Consider the following 13,656-nt stretch of genomic DNA (forward strand, 5'->3'; position numbering starts at 1 on the left):
TATAGAAGGGAGCAAACAGGTTAGAATCCACTAAAATACCATGAGCTACAGGATTTTCTATAGTTTTTATCCACTATCAGAAAAGAGTTTAATGTCCAGACAAGATGACAGTACCCAGCAAATCGGAGTGGAAGGAAAGGAAGTGGCAAAGTCTGCATGTGTCCTGGTGCCAAGCACGGAGCCAGCAGGCACCTGCTGCGTTATCATCACTCCACAGAAGCAGCGGGACCGCAGAGGTTCAGGAAGTAGCTGCAAGGACCACAGTTTAAGATTCGGATCCAGCGATCATGGTCCCAGAGCCCAAACACGCTCGCTGTGTCCTAAGCCGGCACAGCAGGTGCTGCTACTCACGGCCGCCTCGGGCACTGCGAGCCACAGCACTGCGCACCTGCTCGTCTCATGAGCACGTGCCTTGCCATCCTGAGAGCCCAGAAGGCAGATTCTGCAATGCGAGCTCTGACCCCCTCGGGCGGCTGCACCAGTACACACGACACTCCTCTGCTGAGCTTTCAGAACAAACCAAGAGAGCCAGGTAGAGAGGGGCAGAAGCGACCTCCCTGGCATCACAGAGAAGGGCAGAGAGGAAGGCGGTGGGCGTCAGCACGGAACCCGAGGACACGAACGGGACCACGCAAAGAGAAACAGAAAAACACGACACGTCTCAACACTCCACAGCAGGTGACGCAACTGCTCCTGCGACACTCCTGAGGAGCAAAGGGGCAGCTCAAGAGAAGCCACGTGGGAAACAGGTTGAAAGCTGCAAGTGACACTGGTGAGAAGCCAGCAGAAAGTAACTCTTCCTGCCGTCTAATTGCGAGAAGCTCCATCGCTAACAGGAGTCCCCTCTACCCAGTGCTGGCTCACACACCAGGAAGCACCGTGCAGAACCCTCACAAGAGCCCAGGTGAGAAAGGAAAGGTGACTGTCCTCGTTTTAGGTGGGAGCAAACTGAGGCTAAAGATGAAGAAACTCAAGTGCTTTATTTATGCATACAGCTCTGTAGGGGGCGCTTTTCTAAGGTCTTCCTCATACGTTCAGGGACAACACCTGACTAAAGAAAGTCCAGACCGGAACCACCTTTAAAGAGCATGTACACCTGAAGGTATGACTCACTGTGTCTGCACATCTGTCTGCTACAGCAACGATGGAACAATTCTGTTTGCCCCTGTATCATTAAGAACTTACAGTACATGTAAAGTAACTTAAATGCTTGAAAGACCTAGGATGGCCTTCACATTGACACTACCACGTAACATCAGCAGTAAGACAAGCAGACGGGATGAACTAGTGGAGTCCAGAGCTTTCTAGAGGAAACTCAGAGCAGCTGCTGCTGCCCCCACCCTCCTTCGTGTGACTTCATCGACAGGGGGACACCTGGCTTCCGCGTCAGGAGACACGTCACTGTGAGGCAGGGCGGTGAAGGCCTTGGGGAAGGTGTAAGGATGCCCATCACTACAAGCTGGGGCGGGGGGCGCTCCACCACTAGGAGTTCGAGGGACGAGGTGGACGACCCTACCCCAGGGAAGGTCAAGTTCAGGAGGGGTGCTGGATGCCCACGCCTCTCGTCTCAAGACTGAGCTTGGAGAAGGAAAACACCCCTTCAAACCGCAGAGCAACGGAGGGAGGGAGGGAGGGAAGAACCAGGGTCAGAACCACTTTCTTGGGCAGGGTACTGCACCCCCAGAGGCCTCGGTTTCCCATCTGTGAACTGGAGTGATGAGGAGGAAATGGGGGAGCAGACACCTGGTCCTCCACCTGCAGAGTCTCTGGAGAGGCCGCGGGCCAGGGCAGGAAGGAGGGAGCACCGATGGGCTGGGGTTCCGTGCAGGGCCGTCTCCAGGGCGCAGCTCAGAGCCGCGGGCACCGCCCGCACTCTGGGTTGGGGGTGACTTCCAGAACCCCACCATTAAGAGTCGCAAGAGGAAAGCGCCCTTATGGCCGTGCTAGCTTTCAGAGCCAGGGCAAAGGAAGTCACGGTTCACTGAGTCATAACTGGAGCACCCCGACAGAGAAGCGCGGGCGGTGCTCAGGCTCCATGTTCCCAGGGTGAGGCCAGGTGGCGGGCAGTACCTTCTTGGCCGGGTGAATTCCTTGGATGCTCTTGATGCCTGGAGGGCCAGCCGAGTGCATGTGGGCGCCCACCGGCGGGTGCTGGGGCTGCTGAAGGGCACCCTTGGTCAGCGTCACCTTGCGGGCAGGCTGTTGTCTCACGTCTGGGGGCTGAGGGAGCCGCTGAGGCTGGCCCTCTGGGTGAAAAAAGCCATCGCTCTCTCCTCCCTGCTGAAACCAACAAGGCAGCACGCTGGTCAGTCTCTGCACAACACGATGTCCCTCCCCAGCGTCAGGGGTCCACCTCGGTTAGTGTTCAACCGAGAAGCAAAATCATCACACAAGCAGAAAACCAAACCTGCTGTTTCACTAGAGCCACTAAAGGAATTGCTCATCTGATAGGTGCTTGGGTTTTAATAATACTTCTGAAATTTGAAACTAAGATTTTTAATTACTGTATCCACTCAAGAGGTCTATAATTATTACAGTCAGTGCTGTTTAGCTCAGTGAAATGCTGCTGAACTTTAAGAATACTTCGTACTTTTGACATACCTTTTTCATTTTCATGAGCATTCTTGCTAAAATCTGACAGTCTGCATAAACAGTGGTTTTAAACTTTTAACTCCTGTTCAATCCTAATGAAACTCGGTCATCACCCTGACTCATCCCACGGGCCATGGTCATAAACCTGGGGGCGTCCCCACACCGTCCTTCCCCTGCAGACACAACACTGGACACTCAACTGCGCTCACAGGCCCAGGAGCACCCTAGTCAACCCTTCTCGCGCTGAGTCACATGTACCCACACGTATGCTGGCCTCTGGTCTCAGTTCTGGAACGACAGCAGACCAGCCAGAAGTCCAAGAAATTTAATGAGGAAATTCTAAAATTAAGTTACTGAAGGGAACCGTGGGTGGACAGCAGAAGTGAGAGCTGAGGTGGCGGCCAGTGGGCAGCCCACACACAAATCGCTGGCCAAGGTACTGAGCACAACCTCTTCCCAAATGGCTGGCTGACCACTAAGCTATGCAGCAACAGATCTGACTTCCTAGGACGCCAGGCTAAGAAGTAATAAAAAACTGAACAAAAAATATTTTGAGTGAAAATGCAGTATGTCAAAATCAAGGGGTTGCAACTAAAGCAGTTCTATCAGCAAGAAAAAGAGGTCTAAAATCAGTAACTTCAGCTGTTATTTCAAGAAGCTAGGAGTGGGGAAAAAAAGAAATTGAACCCAAAATGGAAGGGAAGAAGTAAGATCACAGCAAAGGCAAAGACACAGGAAACAGGAAACTAACAGGGAAAAACCAATCAAACCAAAAGTTGGATTTCTGAGACCAAAATTGATAATCTTTTAAAAACCGACTAAGGAAAAGGAGAGAAGACACAGATTACCAAAAATCAGAAATAAAAGGATTAAAACTGGCACTACAGAAATTTAAAAGTATATTTTGAACAACTTTATAGCAACAAATTAAGACAACTTTGACAAAAGCCATAAAAGATGCAAGATACTAAAACTGATTCAAGAAGAAAGAGAAAATCTGGAAATGTGAGAAGACACTGAATTGACCATTAAAAACCTCCAGCAAAGAAAACCCAGGTCCAAATGGATTTTCTCTCTGGTGAATTCTATCAACTATTTAAGAAAGACAGACTGCCAATCTCACACAATCTCGCTCAGAAAACCAGAGGAGGAGGAACCTTCCCACCCGTCATTTGAGGACTGTATTACTCTGACACAAAAGTCAAACAAAGACATCAAAAGAAAAGAAAGTCACAAAAGAATATCCCTCATCAACATATACGAAAAAAGCCCTCACTAAAATAGCAGCAAACTAAACTCAGCAACACAGAAAAAGGAACATACGCCATAACCAAGTAAGACTGATCCCACGAACGCAAGGTTGGTTTAACACTCACAAATCAACTCAAGTGACAGACCACGTTAACAGAGGAAAGGACCACACGACCAGCTGCACTGACGCAGGAAAAGCATTCGTAATAAAAATTCTCAACGAACCAGGAAGAAAAGGGCCTCCTGTCAGCCTGATAAAGGGCATCTACCAAGGCTCCACAGTTCGCATCATACTCGGGAACAGCAGGCAGGACACGTGACCTGCACGTAGTCGCTCGGGCAGCTTTCAGGTGTTAGTGATCTTGGGTTTTAATCCAGAACCATCCAGTCACACCCTCTGGAGCTGGAACTCAGACATCAGCACATCTGGAAGGTTCTTCCAGTGACGATGCTGCGCAGCCAGGGCTGTGGACGGCTGAACCAGGTGGGTCCCTCCTAACATTCAGTGACTCTGTGCCTCCATAATATCCTTTACAATCACCTGGAATGTGATCCTGCTGGGAGGTGCTCCTACTGATGGAGGAATATCCCCCAAATGACAGTGGAAGCACCATGGAAAGACAGGCCGTTGTGCGGGACTATGACCCACATACACAGACCGCTTCTTGTGCCTCTCGAGACTTCGCCACTAGATAATCTATCTAAAACGTGTGAGCAGGTACCCAGCCAGGCAGGGATGGGCTATTCTCAGAGCACAATTTTTAGAAGTCTTTATCTTGAAAGGCTATGTGAACTCTCTCTTGTGTTGTACTTGCCTGAAATTTTCTATACTAAAAAGTAAAAAAATTTAAGACTATATACCACACTTTTTTTTTTAATTTTTATTTTTTGGCAGGGGGAGGTAACTAAGTTTACTTGTTTATTTTTGGAGGCGATGCCAGGGATTGAACCCAGAACCTCCTGTGTGCTAAGCATGTGCTCTACCATTTGAGCTATACCCTCCCCCTCACCACACATTCTTAAGAACCAGTAATCCATCATTAATTAATCTAAAATTCCATTGAAATTGTTAGGATAAGATTCATAAACTCACTACGCATATGTTAAGTCTTACTGTCCTTAAAAACATTTCTTTTCACGTGAGCTGACATTTCACACTAGCCCCCAGGTCCCACCAGAGGCTGTGTCTTAGACGCATGTGCACTGGATATCTAAATTCTCCACACGGCTCAGCTACACAACAGTCTGATGAATGGTTCTCTGACGTCTACCTTTTTCATGAATGTGGGTAAATGAACTGGCTGTGTATGACTAGCTCTCTGGGAAGTCTTCCACTTTATGGACTAAGGGATCTAAGTAAACTCCCTAGAAGCTCATCAGGCAAGGTCAAAGTCTGAGGACACCTAGAGCATATGCCATCTTTTAAGTGTCTAGAGAAATCAGTGAATAGAATAGACTTTATTCTATTTTGTTCACCAAGTCAAAATTTCCTGTGCACATAGATGGCACTGAAATGTTTATCGAATAAGACAACAGTAGACCAGACTTGTTCTGAATGCGCCATAAAAAAGATTATACCATCGGATACTAGGTTATAGCCACCATCAATCAGTACGTATGTATTTGCTAAGTGCCACCATGATACTGAAGGACCAGCCTTCAGTTCAGCAACACTATTGTGTGCATCAGAAAACTCTGCCATGCTGCAGAAAGCGGTAATCAGTTAGTACATGTGGCCTGAAAGGAATGATGTCCAAATACACAATGGATAATACAGTGAGTATTGTCCTGGCTTTTTCTTGAGCAATCCAAAGCTAAAAATAAGATGGTCTAGATAGTAAGCTTTTATTTAAAAAGAACAGCTTGCACCAAAAGTAGGATATTTGCCTATTTTAAGGTACACCCTGTGTAAATGTATTTGGGTGATAAATATGTAACACTGGCAATCCGATGACTGTTAAACTGAGAATCAAGAACATAAACATTTAGTCAATAAACATACCAAGTAATGAAAATCCTCTTCATTGCTATCCTGAGTGAGAGACTGGTAATGATTCATGCCTGACAATATTAGCGTCAGATAAAAACACTGAAAAACAAAGGTCTTCTTTTCCCTCTCAAGAGAATTTTTAAAGTAAGCTTGATCTCTGTCTAAAGTTCAGAGAAAAAAGCCTTTAGGATCTTCTAAGAGACGGCCTGAAAAGACACAGGAGAAGGACGTCTGTGGGCCTGGACCTCACCTCCTGGCGCCCCCCTCCCTCCGCGCCCCGCCTTGTCTCACACACGCACCCAGCACCAGCTCCTCCGGCTCCTCCCTGTTTGGAGGGAGCGCCCCAGTCACCAGCCTGACTCGCTCCTTCTCCAATCCTAAGGTTTCCCAGGCCACAGAACTGCTTTACTTTCCTTCACAGCATTCATCACCACCCACAGTCATGTCATGCTGACCAGAACGGCAGCCCCATGGGAGGCATGGATCACCATGGCATCCTCAGGACAGAGAAGTGGACGGGGCGGGCGGACGACAAGCACTCGCTGAGTCAATGCTGAGCACAGAGAGAGGGATGTTTCAGGCAGGGATTAAGACAGAGGCCCCACCTTCAGGAAAACTGCTATCAACTGCTTTCTGATGGTGGGGTGGGGGCGGGGCGGCCCTGGGTAAACTCTGGAGTCACTTATGCTCAGGACAATGTTTCACGCCTTGGACAGCTGCAAAGGGTATGATAAGCTTTGTTTATTTCTGGAAATTTCCAAGGCACTCCTAGGATCTTCCTCACCCCCGGGTCTGGGTGGCGTGCAACACGCCCCCCGCACGGGAGGACGGGCGGGCGGGCGTTTGTCGGACGTCCTCACTGTGGCAAGCCCTGCGCGTCCAGAGCTGGTTTTCTCTCAGTCCTCCCTCAACACAAAGATCGTTATTCTCACTTTGCAAGTGAGAAACGCAGTGAGTGCTAGGACTCCCTGCCCCGACGGGTCGAAAGCGTGGACTCCACACTGCCTCCTAGGAAAGGAGCTTACACTAACAACTATTTTCAGCAAGGGTGGAAACAAAGGGACTGACCATCAATTAAATCATTTTAATTAAATGAAGGGTTACGATAATATGTTCTGCTTTTACATTTTTCTGAAAACCATGCTGAAGACTCAAGACTTCAATATAAAGTTATTTCATTTTGTAAGAGAAACAAAGTTTTCTTTTCCTACTTAAAAGAACAATTATTTTCCTTCAAATTAGCACAATGAAAAGCTAATTCTTAGGGGAAATTTTAAACCTCAGAGTTATTCCAGTTAGCACCAGGAAACAGTCAATCTATTGATTACTAGGCCGTGGCCAGAAACATATTTTCACACCTACACTCACACACAGAGAAACAGACAAAAGGTGAACGAGAACCAAGCCACACTAAACCCACCCATTCACTTAGACGTCTCCTACAGCTTGTGCTTATGGTCACAGCACTGAAAGAAATCCTAAAATTGTTAGTACTTAGTTATGTAAATTTAAAGGCACTGTCGATTCAAATTAGGAATTTCAGAAACCTATTTATCTTAACTTAGGGAAATAAGGAGTCATCCGTGGACCGCAGATTACATTCCATTCAAAGAAAGGAAATCCACTTTGAAAGTGAATTTCTCTAGGGTAGCACAATTCCCTTTTAAATTCTTTACGCAGCAGAATGTTTAGATATGATTTAAAATATCTTTTACTTCCTCTGAAACAGATGAGGAGAAAAGAAGTTTGGCCTGTCTTAGGCCGAATTGGAAATATTTTGTTGGTTTTGTTCCACAAATGATTATCTTTTAATGAGTACTATAAAATGTCCTTTGAGAGTAGTTTTTCTTAAATATAAGAGGCACTTCCTGAATTAAGCAAGCTTAGGGAATACTTTTTATCAGCTTAATCATTACAAAAAATAAGGTCTGGAGCCACCAACATTAGCAGGACAAATTTATTTATAACAAATGGTTTAAACGTATAGATAAAAATGCCTATTGATAATGTCAGGGCGTCCTGCAACCTGACAGATCAAATCTCATTTTCATTCGTAAACCCCGTGAAGAAGTGGTATCGTTGACTTGCATTCACTAGTGAGCAAACTGACTAATCCCTCTCTGTAGAAATCTCAACTCCTGATTACACCTATCAGACGTTAAGCAGCATTATTCTAGAGTGACAACACTTGACAAATTCCCCAACCATTTTTCTCAGCCTTTGTGGCCCTGCTAGCTTGTATTAACCCTGATGAAAAATTAATTTTCCTTATCTTCTTCTAAACCCCAAAATCCAAATCCGCCAAACTGGCAACTCTTTCTGTAAAGGTATTATGAAAACCTCTAAAAGATTAATTGCATGTCTTCAGGTGACATTAAATTAATTTCTGTACTCATGACAGACATTTGATACTCCGTACTGAGAGGACAGATAACATTGTCGGGACACACAGAAGGACAGTGGTTAGGGTCCCAGGGCAGCCCCTCATGCATTCTCCTTTCGATAAGGCCCACTTCACTGTCACGGCAATGCTGCTGATCTTCCAGCCCACAGACCTCACGGAACAGGTTTCTATTAACGACAACAATGCTGGCCCTGGCCCTGTGATCTTTAGAAAGCGCACTCAGAATCCGGACGATAAATGATATGCATGCTATACGAAGTTTCTAAACAGAAATACATTCAAGGCGCTATTGCGTCTTGAGACTACTGCTTAGAGCAGAAACTGGTGAAAGAAAATAAACAGGCTAGTAACATTCTTATCCAGGTCCCCAGGTCAATTCCCTAATTAAATTGCTGCAGTATGATACGAGGTGAGAACATTTCACATTTGCAGTGTTCCTCTATTCTCTGCAGTGCATCATCCTCACACACGGCAGGCAGGCATGCAACATATGTGAGCAGCACCCTAAATCTAAACTGCTTCCTATACAATTCCAGTTCGGGGTCCACACAGGTTGAACTGAAACAAAACGCGCAGGGTTAAAGGGACGTCATGAGTGCCTGGGCTTCCGGGGGGGAGGGGGAAGGATCCGAGAGGCACGAACATTAGATTTCACAGGACGGTGACAATACGGCAGTTATTCGAGTGCTGTCTCTCTTAACATTCTACCTTTCTGAGGTTAGTTCAGTTTGAGGAAATCTTTAAAAAGCAAAGTTAGTCAGCGTTTGAAGAAACCACCCAAAGCCCCAAGCCTCTGAGGGGTGATACCCCAGGATCCTCCGGCTTCTACAGCACAAACGCACCAGTCCACAAGGAAAGGACTGCTAGAAGTGAGACCGTGGGGCCAGGGCTCGTGAACTCTGGTTTCTCCAGCAAGCACACCCCACACGAGCGTGAAGCTCCAGGCTCTGGAAGGGTGAAGCTTCCAGCCTGCCCTGGGTGAGCAGCTCAGAAGGACCGGCTTCCCAGGGCTGGGCGACTTCCCTGGGGAGATGACGAGGCTCCTATTCTCGGCAGCTGTGTCAAGCCAGGAGAGGGAAGCTACCCAAGACATTGGGAGAAACCAGACTCCTTTTCTGCTGGAGAGGGCAGGTCAGCAAGTCCTGACTCCTCACTGCAAGTGAGTGATTCCTGACTTAACCCTTAGTTCACTGCCAAACAGCATATGCCTAAAAACACCCATGAATTAATGTGCAGACATTCTAATTCATTAAACCTGATTTCTAATGAACAGTAGACTATTTTGCCCAAATTTAGAGGTCATACGTTTAAGAATGCTTAAACAGTCTCATCTCTGGAAGTTATCAATTCTTCCCACTTAAGTGTTTCACAGCTCTTAAAAACAACAGTTTCTCCTGTAAAAGAAGATTCTAGACTATATATCAAATAAGCGATTTAATCAAGAGTGACCGCTCTTTTCCCTCCTTTCTCCTGTTACTTGGCTTTCTGGCCACTTTATTGCTCATTAGCCTCTCGGCCCACAAACCAGGCCCAAGTACAGCCACTCGGCCGCCCTCCCTGCCAGAGAGGGGAGGGATGGCAGGACAAGAGGGTCAGCAAGGTGGGGGCCTTGCCCTCACTTCCCCGAGAGGGGCCTCCCGGCCCTACCCACCCCACCTCCGGCTCCTCCCCCGAGTCAAAGCAGCTTCTCTTATCCGAGCTTCCCCCACCGTCTGGTCTTCCCAGAAGCCCTCTTTCTCTCACGAGCCCTTGCAGTTCTGTCCTTCGCCACCTCATCGCTGACTCAGTCCTTTTCCCTGGCCCTCTGGCATGGCCTCGCTCCTGGGTGCTGCCCCACATGGTGGCATCAAGTCAGCTTCCGCCAGAAATCAAGTGGGCAGGACAGCTGATCCTCCAGCCCCGGTCAGGCAGCTGCGCGAGGGTCACGGGACGACAACCACAGCGTGAGACGCGCTCTGCCTTGGCCTGGGCCCCCTCAGAACAAGTTGGCACCACAGACTCACCAAAAAGCAACCAAACACAATCCCATTTTGTAAACTGAATAAAGAAGGCGTTTGGGAGGGACAATATACTTTAGCATGAAAAGGTGACCAAAAGAATTAAACAAGGATTAATGCTGTTTTCGATTTTTCCAAATTTTGCTTACTGGTGTCATCTAAATGACTACAATGTACAGCTATTAATTTTATAATCAGAAGTATAGGGGGTGAAACACTGTGCTAACCCCTCCTTTGATATTTTAGTAAAGAAACCATAAATAATGCCTATATTTTTTAAGGGAAAAGGTATCTATTTTCTCAGTTATTTCAACAAATCTTTCTTAAATATTTGTAACACACTTGAAACTGCCTAAATTAAACCCTAGAGACAAAGAATGACTGAAGAGGAAACCCAGCCTCAGCCAGCAGCAGGACAGAGGAGACAGCTCCGCAGAGCAGCGGTCGCAGCGGGGCAAGGAGGGGCAGAGGGCGTGCAGATGTGCCTGCCCTAGGGAACAAGCAGGGGAGTCTGCACCAGCAGGGGGCCACACACTGAAACAACAAGGCACGGCCAGAGAACAGGGGGTAGTGAGGGTGACAGTTCTGTCCCTGCCCGCGACTCCGTCTCAGATGAGCATCCCCGAAGAATGACAGATGACTCCAACACCAACACTTCTGTCTCTAGTAAATCTGATGAACAGTGTAAGCAACTCCTTATGTTATGTTTGTAACATCCCTTGAACTGAAATTACATGTATCAAAATAAAATGTCCTTCACCCACAGAAAGAAACCAGGTGTGTACGTATCACCTCTCCCGCCACCTCTCTAGAGAGAATCTAAGAATAACTTCTGAGAAAGAGAAGAAATCCACAAATGCAGACCAAGCCCCAAGTGCAAGCTCGCACAAACACATCGGGGCCTCCTGCGGGAAGCACTCCGACGGCCCTTTAAAACCAAAGCACAAGAGCACCCCAGCCGGGCAGCCAGCTCTCCCGCCCAGGCGCCCCAGGCCTCTCCCCCTCCTCCGTGTGGCCACAGCACAAAGGACTGTTTACCTAACTTGCTGCCAAATTCTTAAAATTTTCAGTACCCCAATTGGAATGGAGCAGCTGAATTCACAATTTGCTTTTTCTTAAAGAGCGCTATCAACTGCCGCTCTAAATAAACCATTTTTCCTCCCTTGGACCAGGATAACAGCATCTACGGAGCTACCACCAAGCACTCAGGCACTGTGCCATGCGCCTCACACGTGCCACGACATTTGACCCTCACAGCCACCAAGGGAGGAGAAGCTTCGCTCACTTCCCTGAGGAGGAGGCCAAGGTTCACCCGGGCCAGGTAACCTGATGCAAACACTCCAAAGTTTCCCCAGATTGGAAGACAGAGTGCTGCAGGCCTAATTAAATTCCTTCATAATTTCCCGTGGCACGTGCTTGTTCCAATTCCTTTTTCTGGTGTTTAATGATAAAGAATGGGTGACGATGACTACAGCAAGTAAATATTTTCTATTTTTTATATGTTCTGTTACTACTTGAATAATTTTTCTAAATTATGTACTGGTTATGTACAAAACTGTTAACAAGGTTGCTCTTTTGGTTTCTGAAAATTCAATGCTTCAAAGTAGCTTTCTGAGAAATGAGCAAATGGAGAATATTTCCGTATTTTAAGTAATAAAAAGAGAATCATTCCATCAAATACAATTCTTTAAGTAGACTACTATATAAACAACATTCGGGGAGGCAAATGGAATTTTAGAAGCCATATTTGCCAATATCTAACACTCTTCATAAGCAGCATTAATCTGTTCCTTTTAAATCTCACCTAACAGATCCAGAAAATAAAATCTAAGTGTTCAGAAGAAACTAAAATTCAGAAACTGATTAGCCTTCTAACAAAAGGTCTTTTAAAATTTCAAATTCCCCTAATGATTCCAACACAACATTTTAAATATAAAATCTGGCCTACTTTGATTTATACAGAAACATCCAAAGATACATTTACAGCACACAGCAAATCACAGCTCCACTGGGCCAGGATACACCGCCATTCACTTCAACCCACTCTACCAGGCTAGTGGCCACGCGGTTACTGGGCTGTTAACAGGTCATCCACACAGGTTCTAGAACGGGAATACAGAAACTCAGCCACTCGCCAGTCCGGATTCCACAGCTGACTCTACTCACCACTCAGGGTACTTTCCGCACCTCTAAGTGGGACTGGCAAGCAAAATGAACCCTAACCATTACCTTTATTCTCCAAGCCCACAGTCAGAATTTTCTGAATCAATTCTGACTGCTATACACTCACTGGAAACAGTAGAATATTATCTCTAATCCAGAATTAAGTAGCAGAAGAGGGAAGCAGCAAAAATTACTACGACAAATAATGGTAGAAAGCACAGGACTCAGAAGCCTCACTACCAATTAGCTGCTGTGTGGTCCTGGGCTACAAATATAACTTCTCTGAGCCTCAAATTTATTTACCCATAAAATGGAAATAACTCATAAGGATGAAGTGAATACACGCTAAACTCGATAAATAGCAGCTACTACTTACTAATTGGCATAAAATCAGGGAATGTATTTCTAGAAGGGGCCTTAGGAGAGGGGCCAAAAAGAAAACGGACATTAATCAGGTACCTGGCCATGTGTCAGACGGTTGGTTTCATTTACTTATTCCTTACAACCTTACTCACCCCCTTCTTAGATTGGAGACTGGGGTTCAAAGGAATGAAATGACTGTTAAGGGTCCCACAGACAAGACGTAACAGACGAGCACCCCACAAAAAACAAACAACAATAACAACAAAAAACAAAAAACGCCGGCCATGAGGGAAATACTGTTTCTTCCAGACATTGATCTTCTGATAAGTCAAGCACTGCCAACATGCTACTGGAGGAGTTGCTGAACTAAATCCTAAGATACAGAACTTGTTGATTAGTTAACTTAAGAATTAAAAAGAGAGCTAAACTATTCCAGCGTTTGGCAGAGAACTATTTTCATGTAAAATTCCTGTCGCTTTCTTGTCTGTTTTGTAAAACTATACAGCATGATTTTGGAATATGGTCTGACATAAAAAATATTTTTTTTCCTCCAGAAAAAAAGACTTTACTAATTTACTTTAAAAAAAATTGTTACTAATTAAAATTGATAAAGTCTTTTAAAGGAAAGGTGTTTAGTAGTTTGAAGGCTGTTCGTGGACAGCAGAGCTCGGCCCACACCTCCCAGCCCACCAGGGCCCAGAGCGCGCGGCCCCCACCTTCCAGCAGCCACGTCGGCACACGGCACCATGCGGCCCCCCAGGGGCAAGGCATACTCCCAGCCATGGCCCCGGGGCCCGTCCTTTCACATTTACAGCTCAAATAGGAAAAAGGAGACACTGAAAAGACACGACTAAAACAAGGTCAAAAGCAAAAGACCACAAAGACACGTGGAAACT

At 46.3% G+C, this 13,656-nt stretch overlaps 1 protein-coding gene across 1 annotated transcript in view; it reads right to left on the bottom strand.

Annotated features, from left to right (window-relative positions):
* RBM33 (RNA binding motif protein 33) overlaps window positions 1–13,656 on the bottom strand; it is a 103,217-nt gene that overhangs the window by 14,530 nt on the left and 75,031 nt on the right. Inside the window, 1 exon segment of the mRNA XM_032483021.1 lies at window positions 2,071–2,277. Coding sequence (XP_032338912.1) covers window positions 2,071–2,277 — 207 coding nt within the window.

Source organism: Camelus ferus, chromosome 7 (genome assembly GCF_009834535.1).
Source record: "Camelus ferus isolate YT-003-E chromosome 7, BCGSAC_Cfer_1.0, whole genome shotgun sequence".
Taxonomy (NCBI): Eukaryota; Metazoa; Chordata; class Mammalia; order Artiodactyla; family Camelidae; genus Camelus; species Camelus ferus.